The following is a 22,441-nucleotide window of genomic DNA, read 5'->3' on the forward strand; positions in this document are numbered from 1 at the left end:
CAGTTACATATAATGTGTCATGTGTACATTATTCTAATGTATAAAGATCACTTTTTAACAATAGAATTTTACAAAATTTTTACAGAATGATCAATTTAATATTTAATCTAACATAAGGGACTAATTTAACCATTTTTAATAAATTGACAAATTTGCAATCTACTTACATTACAATGATTTCCTTGTAACTTTTACCTTTAATTAAGCTATTAACTTGTGAGAATTTCACAGAACAAGAGTAGGTTTGCTAATAGACATTGTAACAGCCCAAAAAATTTTTATAAGACATCTAACATTGTTTAGTGAAATTTCTAAGAAATTTGAAAAATGAGTTAAATGGAAAAATTTTATGAAAATAAAAATTGATATAGAGATGAAAATTCATGAAAAAATATGAATATAAAAATGTGGCAAAAAAGACCAAATTTAGTTACTACAAACAACTTGACTAAAAAATGAAAATGAATTGCCTTGTTATTTTATTTCTTTCACCCGCACAACGGGTATACCATAGCACCAATACATATATATATAATATTTTTGTATTGAAGTTATTTTTTTTAACACACTTTAAATGTTAATTAACTACAATCGATCCAATTATTCAGAGTGAAATGTTACATTAGGATTCAACCCGAGTTAATTATATCACAAATGTTCAAGGGCGGTTAAAAAATGAGGACAAACAAATCCAGATGTTCATACTTACTTAATAACGTGAGGCCAATCAATGGCTCAATTGTTTGTAGTTTGCTAAACATTTTGCAGACTGCAGATATGAAATCAAAGCTTCGCAATTATCACATTTTGGATAGGCTTTGTTGCAATGTCGTTGTCCTTGACCTCCAGATCGGTCGTGCTAGGAGGAACATCGACCGCAGGGGAGCAGTTAAAGAAACCATGTGGCTGCGTTGCAGATACCAATGGTTAAGTTCTAACATCATGCTTCTGTCAACCAAGCTGTAAACTTACTATATTGTGTCCAACTTAAAAGAAGAATTTCCGCATAGCATTTTCAATTGCAAGCGCAAATCCACACCATAAGCATTCTGACAATGCAGTGCAAGAGCGGGACCCTAATGACTCACACGTTGTCTCCTTGACGAGGTGAGTCATTCCCTTCCTACTTACTAACGCTGCTAAAGAGAAAAGTGAACTGAACAGGCTTGAAATGCATGATCCGGACTTGCGCTCCTCTTCTAAGAGTTGGGATGCATACGAAAGCACAAATACTAGAATTTTGAGCAGGCTGTCTACGTCAAGCATTTTGTTTAACATGCAAGCCTACCACGATAGCGATTTGTGTCTAAAGGGGACAATGTGTAGACAACATCTTCAAACTACATAAGACGATGGACAACTTTTCGAGTCCAAAATAAGATCCTATGCAATAAACTTGCATGAGATGGAGTAACCCTTTAACTTTGATATCGTTATGAAAATGATGAATTAACAGAAAAGGAAAAAGAATGTTAATATATTCTATTATGATGAAGCAATCAAGTGATGCAAAGAGTGAATGTTATTAGGATGAGTGTATACCATAAGCATAAAGCCAATGCGATCAACGGGCATGACTGGCCAGTCTTCCAGCCGAGGAATATGTATCACTCCAAAGACATACCTGATACAGAGGAAAATTAACTTGTTAGATAATAAAATGCCTAGGATTTCATATGAAGTTATCTGATGTGATTTTACTAACCACAGAACTACATCAGCTTCTTCCAAAGAACGATTCTGCTTAACCCAAGTAGCTAATCCCTCCCCAACACGTGGATTTTGATTTGGAAACTCCCCTCCTGGATACATTTCATCATGTGCATAGGGTGTGACCCAAAGATTATGTTTCAAGAAAGCAGCTCTTCTTAGAAATTTCGCCTCAGATCCAGCCGGTGGCAAACAATTTGAACCAGGTACCAGTTTGAAACCTGTTAGCTGCCCAGTCCGGTTGACATTTCTTGTGTTTCTAACCTAATTTCGAAAATAGAAAGTACAGTTGACCAATCAAGTCACTGGGATTAGTACCTCACCATCCACACAATATTCAGAAAACCTTTGTGAATTAAACACCAGTAAAAATGTATATCCTTGTGATTTAAACAACCGAGTATGAGAAAAATTACTTACAATCCAGTGGCGTGCAGTCAACGGATTACAATCACGCATTGCTTGCAGTTCAGATCTCAGTAGTTCCTCTTCAGCATAGAATGCGTTATTATGAACATTATTCTTCCCGGGTTCTTCAACTTTAAGATTCACCTCAACAACCTGTACGAACCCATGTATTTGCATAAACTTACGTTTAATAACTCCTAACATTTCTAAAGGAGCAAAAAAGAATGGAAAATGAAGTGACAAATCTCATGAACATGTTACATATGTAAAATACAAATATATAATGGATATCATAAGATGCATTACAAACAGAAAATGTCAGCATAATGAAGGCAGAAAACAAAACCATGATAATGGGATAATAACACAAATTACTTGATTAAATGCTTCACCAGGTTTACAATCTACTGCCATGTCCATGCAAGCCACAAAAAAGTGTTGATGAACAGGGGCATATAATCCAGGAGCAATGGTTGTGCCATATTTCCGAGTTTCACCAGGCTGCAAAGCTCCTAAACTGAGAATTCCAGTGAGTTTAACCTCAGCTTCAATTTTACCATCCTATAACAAGCATCAATCATTGAAATTTTAAGTAAAGCTATTTTCAAAATGAGGGAATATTCCCCCTTAAAAGCTCAAGAAAATGGTAGTGGGACCATTAGATAGAACTAAGAGATATGATTAATGTATAAGCATCCTCATTCAAAAGACAACCTGAAGTTGAAATTTGAAAAGAAAGGACTTAATATTCCTGCTTTTGCCATCAACGAAACATGCTAGGGGCAGGTCTCACAAATAGTTAAGAATAGGCATTAGTTCGAAGATGAGCGTAAGAGCCAATTCGTGCAAAGTAAGCAAACAAAATCGTGGTAGACACCAACTTGCCTGGTAGAAATGCCAGAAAAATCCATACTCATAATTAGCCACAGTGCATATAAACGACACTGTTAGCCTTCTTGACCGGCGGACTTCTGCTAAACCAGTTCTCCAATCTTGATGCTTCCATAAGATACCATGGTCCTCCTCATGCAAACAAACACAATTCTCAATTGTTTCAACACCTCCAGTGAAATTTGTAAAATGAGCATCAAAGTATTTGATATATCCCAAACAATCACAACCCTAAAGGAAATAAAGGCAAAGCACAGAAAATTTCAACTTCAATTAATCAAATGGCATATCGAAATGAAACTCAACAAGAAAACATTAACCATGAAAGAACTGCCAAACCTTCTTAAGGGAATGTGCATTTTTACCCAGCCCATCTTCTCCTGCATCAAATGTATTCTTCCTATAATGCGGATCATTTGGATCACCATAAGGAACTACCATTTCAACAAAACTTAATCGATGAGCTACAGGCCTCCGACCACGACTACCATCAATATAAGCAACAGAATAGATTACCAGACCCTCCCTAGGAGTGAAACCAATCCGGAAATTCCACTGAAACCAGAAATTAAGAATAATATATATTATGACATCTTGAATAGATAGAAGGTATAAATAGTTTCACAAGCAAGCACCTTCTGCCATGCAATAAAATTTCCATTGATACGAAAACTGGGACCTTCAGTTTGAATAATTTGTAGTGGTTTCACATCACTCGATCGACACCTCCTCGTGTTTCACCAGCAGTGTAATTTCTTAAAGGATCAGCTGGTGGAAGGGGAACAAGTTTGCGGTCTTCAAATTCAATGACCACCATATTTTGCATGTCAACAAGGACATGGATTCCCTCAACCGGACGAGCATAACCATTTTCCATGGGGCAGTCACTCTCAGTTCTGCAGAAGATAAGTGGTTTAGCAAGTCTTCGGCTAGGGGCATCAGCATTGGTATGATATCCTGCACACCTATCAAAAAGTGGAAGACATTGAAAGTACAATGATAAGAAACCTGCATTGGATGATTTTATAGAAAAGAAAAGTGTAAGAATCTAACATGATCACTTACCAGGGATCAACCATCACAAGATCCAAATCCTCGATGCCCCTCTTCTTCATTGCCTCTCGAAATGGAGGAAAGTCCTTCACAACAGCCTCACATTCAGCATATTCCATGGCATCCTATAATTTGAGAAGTAAAAGACACTGATTAACAAACATGTCAGTTACAGATTATCAGATAAGCTAAGAGCAAGAAAGATGATAGATAAGAAACACAAAACAGGTTAGCAGCAAATTAAACACAAATGCTATCCAACCCATATACTAACTGATAAAGTAACTTATTGAAAGAACATAATATCAGTGTTCTAGAAGCAGGGATATAAATATTGATGAGAACCACAAAATGAAACCTGATTGAACCGATGGAAGACACATATTTACCATGGGAGGCTGGACATTTGAAACAACTTTAGACGAAATGACTTTGCCCCTATGGTGGCCTCCTCGAGTTGCAGCATGAACTTCTGACAATTCAACTATCCATATACTAGTCTCATTGGACCTTTTGTTGTAAACCACAAGTCTTGCTTTCCGTGGAGGAAGTTTACTAGGAATCACAGGTCCACCCTTTGTCCTAGGGAGTAATGAAGGCTGGAAAGGAGGAAAGAAATATGCATCTGCCAATGCAACAACATGCTTATCTGGTTCCACCAAAACCACCTCAATAAAGCGCATGCTATCTCTCACCTAAAGAAAGGGAAAAAATCATTTCTTTCATAGAAAATCAACATCAAACAATTTCTCCCTAAAATGATAGCATCAAGATTGAAGCAGGAAAACAAGTAAAATAGCCCTTTGTTTTTACCTCTGGGGTTGCTCCAGCTGCCCTTACAGTTGCCACCGCCACCGAGATTTCAGCAGCAGATAATGGATCCAGAGGATGGCTGGTCTGAGCCCTTGGCATGATTGAAATTCCTATGCAAACAAAATCACCAGTTTGTACATGAAATATATAATCAGATTATGGCCAGCCAATAGGATTGACAGAGAATCATTTAGATTATTTGATATTACATAAATAAATGAAGCAAGTCAAAAGCGTCTTCTTATCAATGCAAATCTGACATCAAGGAAATATAATAAGAAAAATCATATCTACATAAAGAAGACAAATGCTTAATTGCAAATAAAATGTTGTGAAGTGAAAGAAGGGGAAAAATCTTATGACAAGCAGGATTCTCATTTGATACCAGAAAGATTAAGACCTTTCTTTCTTAGACTTCAATTCAATTACACAGCTTTCTCAAACAAAGCCTCCCAGTTCTTACTAACTACTCAAAACAACTAAGAGCGATAAGGGAAAATAAGAAAGAAAATATAATGTAAATTTGTGTTGAATTATAAATAAAACTTAAAAGGAGAATTATCCAAGAAAAGTGTTTTAATTGAATTTAAAAAAACCTTTGCTGGTAGTAGTCTTAGTAGCAGGAGGATCGGCGATGGTCTCAGCAGGTCGGATCAGGGCTGCCATGGAAGCTGCCTTGGGGATGGGATCCTCGGAGGGAGCAGCAAGACTCCAGTTCTGCAAAACCTGAGCAGAGGATGAAGAAGAAGAAGGGGTGTTGTTCTTGTGCGTCGCTTTTTCCTGAGTTGAGGCCATTGCAAAGGGTTAGCAACCTCACAGTATCCACCGCAGAAATTGTCACTGAAATATTCTAGTGACATACAGCAAGTACTATGTCTCTGGTCTGGATTCTCAGTTTCTAACCTTCAAAATTCGGAAGCCAAATGGAAGAATAGAAAGTTTAAGACAAAAGGAGGAAATTGATTGGTTTTAAGACAAAGACAAGGGAGAAGTGGGCTTAGATGGTATTTCTATTGGCTTCACACTGCAATATGCCCATCACTTTTTATTACAATTCAATACAAAGTTGAAATACACGACTGCACTCCTTGGTGGAAGTTGGTAGGATGTGGTGTGGGAAACACGAATTATTATTAATTAAATTAATTAAAATATTAAAAAAATTGTGTATTATAATGATGGGTACAACTTAAATAATGACTTAATTTACACTTAAAATGGTGAATATCTTTAACCATTAAATTATTATTATAAAATTTAAAAATTTTAATTTTTTAAACAATTAATGAAATTATTATTAATATAATAAGATGTGACATAAATTGGGATGCTATTTTAATAGTATTAATTACATTTTTGGCAATACATTACTAGATAACATAACTATTAGTTAGAGTGTAATATAAAAAATATTTAATATATCATTTGATATCTAAATTTGACATTTCTTTCTAGTGTAGCATGTATGTTAATTTTTTATTTAATCTTATGTCTGTATTTGACAAAGGTTATATATTTTAGAATAATAAAATTTAATTGCTAATAGTATTAGTTAATTATAAATTTTCATCAAATTAAATCTAAAACTTGAATTAAACACTAAATATTTATCTTCCAATACTAATATATATTACTTTCATCAAATATAAGTATGATATTGAACTAAAAAATAACACACATACTGCATTAAAAAAATATCAAACTCATATGCACTAACCTCTAAAAATTAATATAAATTTAACGCAAATATACCTATAAATTTAACACAAATATACCAAAACATAATTGAAATAACTTATAAATTTTCAAATTTATATGAATATATAATATATTATACAATTATTATATAGAAACATTATACATACATTTTTTCCCTTTTTTCTCATCTTTCTTTTCTCCCAATTACCCTTCGCATCTTAGTTTATGTCTATGGTTACTTGTCCACTAAAGTTATTGGAAAATTTGTTTATGAAAAATGATTTTATTGCAATTCAGGATTTAAAGTTTTTCATAAAACCGAATATTTTTTGTGTGATTTTCATAAAGTCAAATTTAATAAATTAAGGAGATTTGTCAAACCTTAAATCTAATATTTAAATTGTTCTAACTCATGATCTTCATTATTCTCAAATCTTCAATAAAATGATTTTCATTATTCTCTAATCCGCAAACGTTAAGAGAGTATGCTCTGACTACAAGACGAAAATTAAAATGTAAGGCCCAAATTTTGTCCGGGACCCAATAAAACCAAACCCAAATTAAACCTAGCCCATTACCCAGTTGCAAGCCCAAACCCAATTTTGGCCCAACCTAATCCCATTACACTAGCCCAACCCAAACACAAAAAAAAATAAATAAATAAATAAATAACTTTGGCCACCTACTCCACCACCCTTTTTGGCCACCCACATTGGCCACCTACTCCACCACCCTTGTTGGCCACCCACCTAGGCCACCTAAACCACCCCAACTACTCCACTTGCTTACAAAAAAATTTATTTATAAAATTTGACTATAAAAGCCATTGAAGACTATGTTAGAGGGGAGGTTTTTTTGTTTTTTGGAGGTGTTTTTTTGTTTGTTTGGAAAGAAGGTTGTTTTTGTTTCTTGGAAATGCTAGTTTTTGGAGATTAATCAAAGATCAAAGCAAAAGAGGTTTCTTTTGTCTATTCTCATCTTTAGTTCTTTGTTTGTTTATTGTTTTCCTTTCAATTTTATTTTGTTTTTTTTATACGAAAGTACAAATAAAAGTAAGAAGCTTACCCATATTTTCATTACCGAAAAAGGTTTTTTTTTTAGGTCCGGCCGCAGTGTACGGTGGCGCCAATGGCGGCCCGTGGGGGTCCATGACCGAAGTAAAGCCGGACCAACGGCCGAATTTAGAAAAGAGGGAGAAAGAGAATTGAGAGCTTTGTTTTATTATTTTATTATTTTTACTATTATTTATATTATTATTATTTCTCATGTATATATTATTATTTATATTATTATTATATTATATATGCCCTCTCCATATTTATTTATATTATTACTATCATTATTGTTACTTTTATTATTTTTTATTTCTAACTACTATTATTATATATATGTATTATTGTTTGTATTATTATTATTATTATCACCCCTATTGTTATTACTTTACTTTTGTATTCTAATATATTATTAATATTACTCATATTTTCATTATTTTTGCTATCACTATTATTATATATTAGTGTATATTTTTATGTATATACATATATATATTTATATATAGTATTGTTTTTTATTACTTTAATTTAATATTTTTATTATATTTGCTTTTTGTATTTCTATATTTATTATTATATAGTAGTGTGTATTTCTATTATATACATATATATATTTATATATAGTATTATTGTTCACTTTACTTTAATATTATTCTTATTATCATTATATCCAACCCAATAATAATTCTTTCATAAAAGTAATATTCCGTATTTGGTAATTCGAGACAATCGTGCCCTAACTTATTGGGTTTCGATTTTTCTCCTTTAACCTAAATAACGGAATACTCTTTTAAATCGCGACATGAGTTTTGAAAAATGCTTATTCTCGGAGATACGAGGTGTTGTGCCCTAACTTACTGGGTATGGCATTTTGTTACCTCGAAATAAGATTTTTGCAAGTAAAGGCAATATTCAGTGTTTGGGAATTCGAGGAAACGTGCCCTAACTTACTGGGTTTCGATTTTCCTCGTTCACCTTAACTAACTGAATAACCTTTTGAAATACATGAATTTTTATATAAAAGGCAAGCTCGCTCTCGAAAATTCAAGATGTCGTGTCCTAACTTACTGGATGTGACATTTTATATTGTGAGACGAGAAGGTCCTTAACATTTGAGCATTTTCTTTACAAAGAGGGATCGTATTTTAAATTCTTTCAAGTTTTCAAATTTTCGACACTAAGACACTAATTAATCAACTAGGTACCAATTTTGGGCGTATCGAGGGTGCTAATCCTTCCTTGTGCGTAACCGACTCCCGAACTCATTTTTTGATTTTTGTAGACCAAAAATTATCGTTTTAGTAAATCTTAACTTTTATTAAAATGATTAACTTAAGGTGATCCGATCACACCTAAAAAAATTGGTGGCGACTCCTGTTTTCGTTTTTTTTTCTCCAAGTCGATACCCATTTTTTTTTAAAAAAATGGTTACGACAGCTTGGCGACTCCACTGGGGACTTTTATAAGAGAGTCAAGCCACAAGTTGATTAACTTTTGTCTTTTTTTGAAAATTGAGAATTTGGTTTTGATATACGATCACTTCATTGCGTTTCACCCGTTTTTCGTACTGTTTTCATCATTTTATTCCTATTTTCTTTAATCGTTTCAAGTTTTTATGCATATATCTTCTCGCATTGCATTGCATGACCGTTGTGGTCACACCCTTAAGTGGGAGTGAGAAACTACGCCTTCGTGAGGTTTTCACCTCCGTGCAGGATAGTGGATCACTTTCGGAATACATCCGTACCTATGGTTTCGTGAGATTTTCATCTCCGTGTAGCCATAGGGAAATGTATTCTCCTGAATTGAACTCGATTCAAATGAGCCTATAATGGGTGAGGATCGAGGAATCTGTTGGTTCAGGTACCCTTACTCTAGAACCAAACCACATATAGAGAGACCTAGGAGCCCACCCTAGGTAGAGCCACTCCGAACCCCTAGTGGTCACCCGAATTGCTTTATTTGTTATTTATTTATCCTGCACTAACGTGTTTTATTTTTGTTTTGTTTATAATTGCATTACATTACATCATCCTAGGAAGGAGGTGTTGATTCATATTTGATTGCTAAATAGAACAGTTTGTCATAAATGAATTTTTTGATAAAGTGGATTATAATACGGTTGTCTAAATATGATCCAAGTGAACACATGAAAGAAGACTGATAGCCCGTGAAGAAATACAAGACTTCGCTTCATTGCCTGAAGACAGAAACTGACAAAGATTATTCGAGAGCCGTCACATCTTGACCTTCTTAAAGGAGCTGACAAGTATCACAGTAATAAGTGAGCAACGAGTCGCAGCCTGGATCGAGCAAAAAAGGAGTTAATATAGACATCTCTTGGAGAATTCGTCAGACTCGACCACAAGATCCGGATATGAAGAGGAAGATAGGTGTCTTCACTTGGAATACAAGAGAAAAGCCGTATATGTAGTCCGTTTTATGTAAAAGAATTTGCCTTCTAGAAAAGTTGTTCTAATGAAATTAAATTTAGAATCAATGCCTTCCTTTTTTTTACGTTCATGCATTTGCATTACATTACATCAAAAAAAGAATGTGTTGATTCGAAATTCAATTCCTAAATAGAATAGTTTGTCATAAGGAAACGAATTTCTTGATAAAGTAGATTATAGTGCGATCGCCTGAATATAGTCCAAGTAAACACGATGAGAGAAAGCTGGTAGTTCACGGAGGAATACATGATGTAATTGCCAGAGATTCAAGCCAACAAAGGCATGACGAGAGAAAGCCGGAAGTCCACGAAGGAATACATGACTTGATTTAATTGCCAACGAAGATTATTCAAGAGCCGGCACTTTTGATGAGTATCATGGAGATAAGTGAGCAAGAGATCGAGGCTCAGATTAAGCAGCAAAGAACTAGTAAATGCATCTTTTAGAGAATTTACAAGATTCGACCATGAAGAAAAGATCAGCGTTTACTTGGGATATGAAGGGCAATACCGCATATGTAATCTATTTTCATGTAAAGAAATATGTTTTCTAGAAAAGTTATTCTAATGGAATTGAATTCAAGATCAACATCTTCCTTTCTTTTGCATTCATTCCATACATTTGCATTACATTGCAACATTTGCATTAAACTTTCATTAAAGAACCCTGATTAAACAAAATTATTTTAGTTAATCTGGAAACCAACAAGAATCAAGCAACCGAACATAGCCACTATACCCGCCGTAAAACCAAAGCAATAGACCAGATATTAGAAAGGATAGAACAAATGCAAAGGGAGATGCAAGAACAATTACAAGAGCAGATGCAAGAGCAACTGGCTAAGATACAGCAAGATATGAGGGACCATATGTTAGAGTCCCAGAAAAGCATGATGGATCAATTAACTCGTCTATTGGCTGGCGGATTAGAAAAGGGGAAAAGCCCTTTGATCAATGCGGGAGAAGATAATGAAGATCCTACCTACCCTCCGGGTTTTACCCCACCTCATGTGCCCCTGCAAACCGAGGCACCTCCTAGAAGGCCATCTGTCACAGTAAGGCCTCAACATGGGCCAGTGGATGCTGGAATCCCCATAAATTTCCCATCTGGGTTGGGAAATAATTTGGGTGATAGCTCGGTCAACCCTATTACTCCTGATCTGGATTTAATGGAGAATGAAAGAATGGCCACTGAATCCTCGAAACAATTAGAAGATCGTTGCAGGTGGTTAGAGAAGAAGTTTAGGGTTTTAGAAGGCACTGGCAATCATCAGGGGATCGATGCCAAAGACTTAAGTTTGGTTCCAGATTTGGTGCTTCCTCATAAATTTAAGATGCCAGAGTTTGAAAAGTACAACGGGACTACTTGCCCAGAGGCGCACATAACAATGTTTTGTAGAAAGATGACTGGCTATGTGAACAACGATCAACTATTGATCCATTGTTTTCAGGACAGCCTAATGGGAGCAGCGGCTAGGTGGTACAATCAGTTGAGCCGTGCAAAGATCGGTTCATGGAGAGATCTTGCACAGGCTTTCATGCAACAGTATAACCATGTGACTGATATGACGCCAGATAGGATCACACTACAAAACATGGAAAAGAAGCCGAGTGAGAGTTTCAGGCAGTATGCACAACGGTGGAGGGAAATAGCGATGCAAGTCCAGCCACCTCTTTTGGAGAAGGAAACGACCATGCTCTTCATTAATACTTTAAAGGCCCCATTCATCACCCATATGATTGGGAATACTACCAAAAGTTTTTCTGATATGGTAATGGCAGGCGAGATGATTGAGAATGCCATAAGAGGTGGCAAGATTGAAGTTGGAGAAACTACCAAGAGGTTAGTTCCAAAGAAAAAGGAGAATGAAGTGAACAGTATGAGCTCATACAATAGAGATCACTCAAGGTCAATAACTGTCAATCAACCAAAGGTGACTGCGAGGGGGCAACAAGGTTCGACAAAGCAGGAATCAAGTGTAAGGCAAAATTTTGAAAAGCTCCAATTTACGCCAATCCCAATGTCATATAAGGAGTTATATCAAAGTTTATTTGATTCACACGTGGTGTCCCCGTATTATATAAAGCTGTTGCAACCCCCATACCCCAAATGGTATAATTCAAACGCTCAATGTGATTATTATGTGGGAGTATCGGGGCATTCAATAGAAAACTGTACTGCCTTCAAGAAGACGATTGAAAGACTCCTCGAGATGGGGATTGTGAAGCTTGATGATACCCCTAGTACAAAGAGTCCGTTACCAAATCACGATGATAAGAGCAAATGATTAAAGGACTCTGTCAAAGATGGAAAAATAAGAAGAGGATTAGTAGCATCGGATCCTGAGTAGAGAAACTTGTGAGGCATTCGTCCTTACAAACCTGGAAATGTTTTGAATGATTAGTCTGTAGAGGAACCTCTTGTAGTTTTTAGAGCTAATCTAGAGTAATATTCAAAACACGCTTGTTGCTTTAAGCCTGGAAGCAATTAAACCCCTTTTGTGAAATAGGCTTGTATTCTAAGTCTTTATTTCAATAAAATGCATCTTTTTGAGCAAATACTCTTTGATTTCATCTCATACGGTACAAATAATTGTTCTTAGATTCTTTTTTTCTTTAGAATTTATTTCAAATATTCATTTATTCTTCATTCATGATCATAATCATCCTTAAAATCATTTATTTCTTTGGAATCTGCCTTCAGCGGGTCCCCAGATATCAATGATGTGAGTAACGCTGTCATTGACTCCGAGTCTCCTTTTGAGCGAAATATGGGCCTAAAGGGATCTCAACACTCTGAAGATGATAGAGATGTAGACTACTCTCTAATTTGTTAATGATGGTAGAGTAAGATGAAAACAGATCCTCTCTTACAAAAAGACAGTAGACAGTAGGCCTAGGACAAGAGAAAGAGGCAAATATCGGAGTCTGCATTACCACAAAGGCAAAGCGAGACATCATTGAGTCACTTCCTAGAATTTAAAGATTTTTTGCACGATCATATCAAGATAAGCCTGGCTACTAAGACAGGAGGATGTTGCAGGGTTTTGAATGACATATGCTAATGGTTTCACGATGGCCAGGCTAATCATGAGATTTGGGTTCTCCTGGCCCACCATAGAAAGGGATTGCATCAGTATGCTATAAATGCCAAATTTATAGAGAGAAAATTCATGTGCCCCTTCATGTGGGGCATGGAGGTTATGGGCCGGTCTCTTTGAAAGCTTCTACCAATACCGATTCGCCTTTGGGGTCATCGTTTACCCCGAGAAAAGGATAAAAGTTATTTCATATGCCAATGTCACTAGGTCGACAGTCATCAAATTTCAAAAAAAGGGGTGCCAATAAAGAGTGCCAGAAAATCATGTCTAACACAGCTGTACAATGTCAAAAGGACACAGTCTGTTTAAAGATTAGGAGTTATATGGCAAAGGCAAAGGCAAAGGCAAAGGCAAAAAAAAATACAAAAACACGAAAACACAAAAAAAACAAAAAAATTCTAAAAAAAAAGAAGCGGAAAAAAAAGAGAAGCCAGGGCAAAACCCCGCAAATGGAGCCTTGAGACTAAAAGGGATTCGAGTTGAAAACCCGAAAAGGGCAGCTCAAATTTGGATCAAAGTGGGGCATACATTAGTCTTGCTATGCCTGAATTAACAATGAAGAAGTATGCTACGTCTTGGGGCATCGACAAAGTACTCCGGATCCCCTAAACACATATTAAACTCAGAAATGTCCTCAAGAAGTTGGTACAGAGAAGCTCAGGCTGCGATATCTGGGGCATCTATCTTCCATTTTGCCCATTTTGAATTTGTTATCTTTGATTCTTCTCAAGATATGTCCAAATAAATTTTCTTCTTATTGCATTGCTATCTTTGATTAAATCATTCGTTTTGAGTTGATTTCATTCTTATTGCATTTGCAATCTTTGATTAATTTATCCATTTCGAGCTATGCTCATAATCAATTTCCTTCTTGTTAATTGTTTTGATCTTTTTCAAGCATTTTGCATTGAAATAATGATTAATGGACTAATAACACTTTCACAAAAGAAGTTTTGCATATTACTCTGGAAGTTTCTAAATAATACAAGAACCTGAAACATGATTATTGTTTAGAACTCGCCAAGCCTAAGGGTTGGAAATATTATCTCTTTGAACTCTTTATTAGTTGAACCAAAAGACAAGACATTTCGTCAGTGATATAACCTCGACAAATGTCGAGTAATGTCAACCTAAGTGTAAAAGAAGGTCATTCTCGAGAAAAGAAATGATACTTTGCATTCATATACATCTGGTCATTACATCCAGGGAATAGTGTAACAGATCAAACTGATTGAAGATGATACAAATCCTATGCCTTTGAGTTGCAGCGGAATAGATGGAAGAAACCAAATGTTATTCCTCTGAAATTACAATAGGAGGCACAAACTTTATGTCCCAAAAGGTACAGTGAAAGAGACTCTGAAATTACAGCGGGGCGAGCTTGCTGAGCAAAATGTGATTGTTTCCTTGATTTTTCTGTCAAGAATACTAGCCGAACAAGATGCCAGCGTAATACATCAGCGATAATGTCCTAATGAACAACGAACGATGATACCTTAAGCCTTTTTTAAAAAAAAAGGCTCATAACATTTCTACAGTAACGCATCTAGTTAAGAGCATTTGATTCATTTCATAACATCCTAATTATTTGACATAAAGCATCACATTTAGTTAGGAGCATTTGATTCATTTCGATCATAGCATCCTAATCATTTGACATAAGCATAGATACATGGAACTGATTCTACAGGTGATGTCCCTAGAATCAGTAAATTCACAAGCCTTAAACCCCTAAGCAGTAGGGTAACAGGCTGAATTTACAGATCTTAACCCCTTAAGCAGTTGGGAAATAGATTGAAGATGATGGGCCTTAAACCCCTAAGTAGTAGGGTAACGGGCTGGAAATTACAAATTTCTTTTTCCCTGAAATGACATTGGAGCGGCTAAAAGCCACAGCAGATCTCCTTGAAGTTTCAGAGGATTTTTTCTTCCTGAAATGGCATTGGAGCGGCTAAAAGCCACAACAGATCTCCTTGAAGTTTTAGCAAACCTCTTCTTCCAGAAATGGCATTGGAGCGACTAAAAGCCACAGCAGATCTCCTTGAAGTTCCAGTGGAAGAAGATCAAAACAAGTCTTATCTCCCTGAAGTTGCAGAGGAACAGACTGAAGATAGCAGATTTGACATTCCTGTGCTTACAGTGAAGCAGATCGAAGATTTCAGCATGGCATCCCTGTGCTTATAGGGAACAAGTTGAAAACAGCAGATTTGGCATCCCTGTGCTTATAGGGAACAAGTTGAAGACAGCAGATTTGGCATCCCTGTGCTTATAGGGAACAGATCGAAGATAGCAGATCTGACATTCCTATGCTTACAGTGAAGCAGATCGAAGATTTTAACATGGCATCCCTGTGCTTATAGGGAACAAGTTGAAAACAGCAGATTTGGCATCCCTGTGCTTATAGGGAACAGATCGAAGATAGTAGATCTGACATTCCTGTGCTTACGATGAAGCAGATCGAAGATTTCAGCATGGAATCCCTGTGCTTATAGGGAACAAGTTGAAGATAGCAGATTTGGCATCCCTGTGCTTATAGGGAACAAGTTGAAAATAGCAGATTTGGCATCCCTGTACTTATAGGGAATAGATCGAAGATAGCAGATCTGACATTCTTGTGCTTACGGTGAAGCAGATCGAAGATTTCAGCATGGAATCCCTGTGCTTATAGGGAACGAATCGAAGATAGCAGATCTGACATTCCTGTACTTACGGTGAAGCAGATCGAAGATTTCAGCATGGAATCCCTGTGCTTATAGGGAACAAGTTGAAGATAGCAGATTTGGCATCCCTGTGTTTATAGGGAACCAGTTGAAGACATCAGATTTGGCATCCCTGTGTTTATGGGGAACAAATCGAAGAAGCAGATCAAGAACTCAAGACTAGGCGAGACCGGGCAAATTTGGTCCTTTTTATAGTCTTTGCTCCATTCTCGTTACACGACAATGAGCAAAGAGGGGCAGCTGTAAGGCCCAAATTTTGCCCGGGGCCCAATAAAACCAAACCAAAATTAAACCTAGCCCATTACCCAGTTACAAGCCCAAACCCAATTTTGGCCCAACCTAATCCCATTATACTAGCCCAACCCAAACACAAAATAAATAAATAAATAAATAAATAAATAAATAACCTTGGCCACCTACTCCACCACCCTTTTTGGCCACCCACCTTGGCCACCTACTCCACCACCCTTGTTGGCCACCCACCTTGGCCACCTAAACCACCCACCTTGGCCACCTAAACGACCCCAACCACTCCACTTGCTTACAAAAAATTTATTTGTAAAATTTGGCTATAAAAGCCATTGAAGACTATGTTAGAGGGGAGGTTTTTTTGTTTTTTGGAGGTGTTTTTTTGTTTTTTTGGAAAGAAGGTTGTTTTTGTTTCTTGGAAAGGCTAGTTTTTGGAGATTAATCAAATATCAAAGCAAAAGAGGTTTCTTTTGTCTATTCTCATCTTTAGTTCTTTGTTTGTTTATTGTTTTCCTTTCAATTTTATTTTGTTTTTTTATACGAAAGTAAAAATAAAAGTAAGAAGCTTACCCATATTTTCATTACCGAAAAAGGTTTTTTTTGAGGTCCGGCCGCCGTGTACGGTGGCGCCAATGGCGGCTCGTGGGGGTCCATGACCGAAGCAAAGCCGGACCAACGGCCGAATTTAGAAAAGAGGGAGAAAGAGAATTGAGAGCTTTGTTTTATTATTTTATTATTTTTACTATTATTTATATTATTATTATTATTTCTCATGTATATATTATTATTTATATTATTATATTATATATGCCCTCTCCATATTTATTTATATTATTACTATCATTATTGTTACTTTTATTATTTTTTATTTCTAACTACTATTATTATATATATGTATTATTGTTTGTATTATTATTATTATCACCCCTATTGTTATTACTTTACTTTTGTATTCTAATATATTATTAATATTACTCATATTTTCATTATTTTTGCTATCACTATTATTATTATATATTAGTGTATATTTTTATGTATATACATATATATATTTATATATAATATTATTTTTTATTACTTTAATTTAATATTTTTATTATATTTGCTTTTTGTATTTCTATATTTATTATTATATAGTAGTGTGTATTTCTATTATATACATATATATATATATTTATATATAGTATTATTGTTCACTTTACTTTAATATTATTCTTATTATCATTATATCCAACCCAATAATAATTCTGTCATAAAAGTAATATTCCGTATTTGGTAATTCGAGACAATCGTGTCCTAACTTATTGGGTTTCGATTTTTCTCCTTTAACCTAAATAACGGAATACTCTTTTAAATCTCGACATGAGCTTTGAAAAATGCTTATTCTCGGAGATACGAGGTGTTGTGCCCTAACTTACTGGGTATGGCATTTTGTTACCTCAAAATAAGATTTTTGCAAGTAAAGGCAATATTCGGGGTTTGGGAATTCGAGGAAACGTGCCCTAACTTACTGGGTTTCGATTTTCCTCGTTCACCTTAACTAACTGAATAACCTTTTGAAATACATGAATTTTTATATAAAAGGCAAGCTCGCTCTCGAAAATTCAAGATGTCGTGTCCTAACTTACTGGATGTGACATTTTATATTGTGAGACGAGAAGGTCCTTAACATTTGAGCATTTTCTTTACAAAGAGGGATCGTATTTTAAATTCTTTCAAGTTTTCAAATTTTCGACACTAAGACACTAATTAATCAACTAGGTACCAATTTTGGGCGTATCGAGGGTGCTAATCCTTCCTCGTGCGTAACCGACTCCCGAACTCATTTTCTGATTTTCGTAGACCAAAAATTATCGTTTTAGTAAATCTTAACTTTTATTAAAATGATTAACTTAAGGTGATCCGATCACACCTAAAAAGATTGGTGGCGACTCCTGTTTTCGTTTTTTTTCTCCAAGTCGATACCCGTTTTTTTTTTTAAAAATGGTTACGACATAAAACTTTCCAATAAAGTAAATTAATTTTCTCTAAAGGGAAAATCAAAATAATTTCTCCTATCTAAATTATAATTGTTAGAAGAATTACAATCAAAATCTAACAAATTGGATTCACAAGTAACCACAAAAAACGATATTTATTTGTGTTCATCAAAACGATCTCAAATAAATTTTCATTAGAATTTGGTAGAGTAATTTTTTTTATTAAGAGCCTAATTTTTTAATTTTAAAATTTTAAAGATTAAATTCTTAAAAATAGAAGTATGATAGTATAAAGCATATTTGACATATTTGATACATACATAAACTTTTAAAAATCTATTTTAATATTTAAACTTGATATTATTTATTAATGTGGACTTATGACCCAATCATAAAGTTTCAACTGATGCCAAAAAAAGAATAATACAGTCAATTATACCATTTTTATTTTAAAGGAAAAAAGACATTAAATTTATTTAAATTTTGTGGGACGAGCGGCAGCGGTGGAGAACTAACACCTGCTAACTCTAAAACAACCAAAATAAATTTTGGGGCAAGCATTTAAAATTATTTTTAAGGTTTTTTTCTTATTTTATTTGGTTCAAATTTAAATTGAAATCCTTGGCTTATTTTGGAATTAAAAAAATCTCTGTTAAATAATGGCACATGTCCTGATAAATCAGAAACTAACACCATTAATCCAAAGTATCCCATTGATAATCCACATCAAAGTTCAAGTACTACATCATATATCAAATATGACGTTAGACCATTTATAATTTTACTCAAAAAAGACAACCTAACGTAATGTCATCCATGGCAAACAATACCCACATTGCTTTTATTTGATTGTATGACTACCACGGAGATTTGGTCTGTACGCATCAATTCTGTGGGAGAAAATAGTCGTATGTAATTTTTTAGTCATCAGTGTAGGTTTGTAAGTTTAGATGAATAGTACGATATGTATGCAATATCTAATCTTGTCACCACCGCTCTTTATACTAACAACCATCTACATGCACTGTGCAAGGCTTTTAAAACTGCTTGCCTCGTATCTAATGGTGCTCAATTATTTTACTTTTGTTTTGATCTTGAACAATGGATTAAAAAGAAGAGTAAAACGGGTTACCATTTTCGTTAAAAGCACATCTTTCTGCCTCAATCTCTCATAAGAGCTTCCAATTTTGCAGCTGTTCCATTCCGGGATGGATGCCAATTGCCATGGTATCTTTCGGGATGAACGTGGCTGCAGGTACGTCAACACTCAACAGCACTTTAATATGCCGAAATGAATCGGGGACGGACATCCGAGAAAAGCAAAACTCATATTGCTAGTGGCAGTGATCTCTTCATTTTTCATCGCTCTTGGTATAGTGGCTATTCTTATCTTCCGTGACAAATACCCAGACTTATTTACAACCATTTCGCAAGCTAAAGAAGCTGCCAAGGAGCTTATTTTCAATGGATTTTGTTGACAAACATACATTCCAGAAATTATACAGGGTAACAAAGCATGCAAATGTTGGGGGCAGGGGCAGGGGCAGGGGAGGAAGCTGAATGGCAAGCTCTTGTTGCTTCTGTTAACATCGGGTGTTACCATGTCTTTGGCGTTCCAATGTGTCTCGTAATGGACTTCAATTGCTGTATGGGTGTTAAGGTAGTTCTCTGCCTAAGAGGAAATTTAATGGAATTGGATGAACTGGGAGGGAATTGGTGTGGAAAGAATCAAGGACGATAGGGCAAAATGTCATTTTTGGGATGATTTATATTAGACCTACTGTCGCTAATGCCAAGTACTAATCACTGAACTTGGGTGCAGGTTTCTGTAGTTGAAAGATACGATTACAAAATGGTTAAAAAAATTTTATAGGCTTCATCTCTTGCTCTGCACATTTTGCCTACAAACTTCAAATCATATCACGAGCAGAGCGAAACCGAACAAACTTGGACAAGTACATTTAGATTTGATATCATACGAGAAAGACAACGAAAGGTGCAATAAGGGGCAGGGTAAACACAAGTCTGTTTAAACCAAGTCATTAAGACTAAACCAACGACATTCAACAACGTAAAACACAACAAAACAAACATAATAAACCCAAATCGTCGCAGACTTCATATATAATTGACCAAAATAAATTGAAAATCTCATTTCTAGATCAACTCCAAACAACATAAGATAATAATATAACAGAAATGTCATTCAAATCCAAAAACCAAAAAAACAGAAAAGCTAACCTAGGCGGTGAGCACAACAGCACCACCAGCCTCCTTAATCTTCTTTCAGCTGTCTTGGACACCAACTTAGCCTTAACCACGATCGGTTGGTCCTCGGGCAAAACACCCTTTCCAAGGACCTTAAAGTACCCGAACTGGGTCACGTCGATCATCGGCGCGGCGTCCTTGTTGGCTTTTGCCTTCACGTCTTGTGGGACGAGAGACCAGAGCTTGTCGATGTTGACAATGGGGCAGTAAAACTTGTTGCGGAGCTTGTGGAAGTACCTCATACCGACTTTACCGAAATACCCAGGGTGATATTTGTCAAAGAGGATCCTGTGGTGGTGCATGCCTCCGGCGTTTCCACGACCTCCAGGATGCTTCCTGTGCTTACCAATACGTCCGTGACCAGCGCTGACGTGACCGCGCTTCTTGCGGTTCTTCTTGAAGCGGGTTGTCATTTTCGTATGGGTGTGGAAGTTGGGAGGACGAAGGGTTAAGAGCGGCCGCGAGAGGTGTAAATGAAACTAGGGTTTTGTGCGAATTATATTTTGGAGAGGAATTTTTCGTTTCCTGATTTGCCCTTACTCTAGGGTTGTGGATAATTTATGGCTGTGGTTCGGCCCTAATGAATGGGCTTTTGGCTGAATGTGATGATTGATGGGCTTTAAGGAGGTAGATTAGCATGTATCGTGCTTAAATTATTTTGTAGTTTTAAAAATTTTGGCAAATTAAAATTTGTGTTACATGACTAGCTACTAAGTCACCTAAATATTGACAAGGCTTGGGAGTGTACAAGCAGAAAAAATGAAATATTTATCTTTGGGTATTTATGTCATATTTTGTATATATTTTAGATATTTTAGTGTGTCATATGGTGTTGAGCTTGAGCACCACCAAACCTTGTTTATATTAGTTATAATTTTTATAGGGTAAACTACTTGGTTGGTTACTCAAATTTTAAGATGTTTTCATTTTTACTACTCAAAATGAAATCTTTGTAATTTGGTCGTCTAACTTTTAGGGTATTACCATTTTAGTCACCCAAACATTAAATCTCTAACGATAGTTAACTGTACATATCACATCATATTTACATTTCATTTTGGTCACCCAAAAATATTTTTTAAAACATTGATTGGGGTAAAAAAAATCAGTAGAAACTAAAATAATACACAAAAATTGTCAAATTATAGTTGTTTATCACTGTTGTACACATAATCAACAGAGATGAAAAAGGAAGAGAGGGAGCAATGTCAAAGAAGGCTAGTTCACTAATCAACAGAGATGAAAAAGGAAGAGAGGGAGCAATGTCAAAGAAGGCTAGTTCACTAGACAAACAGAGGGACTAAGGATGAATACTTAATGTGTAGTGAAAAAGAGCCCTCCTACTAAGTGGTATATTGGGAAATTTATAGCAGAGGCGAGGGCCCAAGCCCAACTAGGTCTAAATTGAGGTAGGGATATAACAATAATCCCCTATTTGAAAGGTAGGTTATAAAATGACCATTCATAGAATGTTTCCTCGTCTAGTAGTTGTTGCAAATAAAATAACAGGTGGTTAGTTTGAACAATTTATAAGGAGAAGATCCATCCTTGATGAAAGGAAAGTATAAGGAAGTGCTTCCATTTTGAAATTCCTAAAAACTTTAATTTATAGTTCGATGGGAGGTACAGTGATTCGCGGGTGGTCTCTTCCTCAAAGAGAGCATATTCGTTGTAACACCCCTCGCCCTCATCCGACGCCGGGATGGGGTTCGAGGTGCTACCTGACTTTTACTAACACTTTCATACTAAACAGGGCCATGAAATCTCAAATAATTAAAAACTTTTCTTTTCACATGCAATCTGTCCCTTATGCGAGCTTACGAGGCCCAATACATGCATTCGGGGCTGTTCGGGACCCAATCGAGAACTCATGAAAAACTTAGAAAAATCTCTTGCGTTAAGGCTTCACACGCCCATGTGCTTAGGCCGTGTGGCCAGAAATAGGCTAATTATCAAGCCTTTTGTCACTCTCACACCACATGCATAAATACATACTTATCCAATAACATACAACGTGGCATAAATGAGCTCTTAAACATCTACAAAC

At 35.7% G+C, this 22,441-nt stretch overlaps 2 protein-coding genes, 1 long non-coding RNA gene and 1 pseudogene across 4 annotated transcripts; 2 read left to right on the top strand and 2 right to left on the bottom strand.

The window, feature by feature from the left end:
• Positions 1–577: 577 nt before the first annotated feature.
• LOC107916593 (copper methylamine oxidase-like) lies at positions 578–5,793 on the bottom strand (annotated as a pseudogene).
• A 1,654-nt stretch (positions 5,794–7,447) lies between these two features.
• On the top strand, positions 7,448–12,556 carry LOC121224265 (uncharacterized). 2 transcript variants are annotated; one of them, XM_041107209.1, is made up of 2 exons: positions 7,448–7,530; positions 9,768–12,556. In XM_041107209.1, the coding sequence occupies exon 2, from the start codon at positions 10,866–10,868 to the stop codon at positions 12,363–12,365; it is 1,500 nt and encodes a 499-aa protein (XP_040963143.1). In that variant the 5' UTR covers positions 7,448–7,530; positions 9,768–10,865; the 3' UTR covers positions 12,366–12,556. The 2 variants fall into 2 exon arrangements, 1 of the variants encoding a protein (XP_040963143.1); XR_005921885.1 differs by lacking the exon at positions 9,768–12,556 and adding an exon at positions 7,662–7,880 and having other exon boundaries at positions 7,450–7,530.
• Positions 12,557–16,554: 3,998 nt separating this feature from the next.
• LOC121224327 (uncharacterized) lies at positions 16,555–16,950 on the top strand. The gene is made up of 2 exons (XR_005921946.1): positions 16,555–16,610; positions 16,741–16,950. It is a non-coding gene; the product is annotated as an uncharacterized lncRNA (long non-coding RNA).
• A 3,272-nt stretch (positions 16,951–20,222) lies between these two features.
• On the bottom strand, positions 20,223–20,880 carry LOC107916590 (60S ribosomal protein L27a-3). The gene is given in 2 exon segments (XM_016845872.2): positions 20,223–20,414; positions 20,417–20,880. Coding segments are annotated over 2 exon segments (438 nt in total). The 5' UTR covers positions 20,808–20,880; the 3' UTR covers positions 20,223–20,367.
• Between the last annotated feature and the right edge of the window lie 1,561 nt (positions 20,881–22,441).

This window comes from Gossypium hirsutum, chromosome A01, assembly GCF_007990345.1.
Source record: "Gossypium hirsutum isolate 1008001.06 chromosome A01, Gossypium_hirsutum_v2.1, whole genome shotgun sequence".
In the NCBI taxonomy this organism is placed as follows: domain Eukaryota; kingdom Viridiplantae; phylum Streptophyta; class Magnoliopsida; order Malvales; family Malvaceae; genus Gossypium; species Gossypium hirsutum.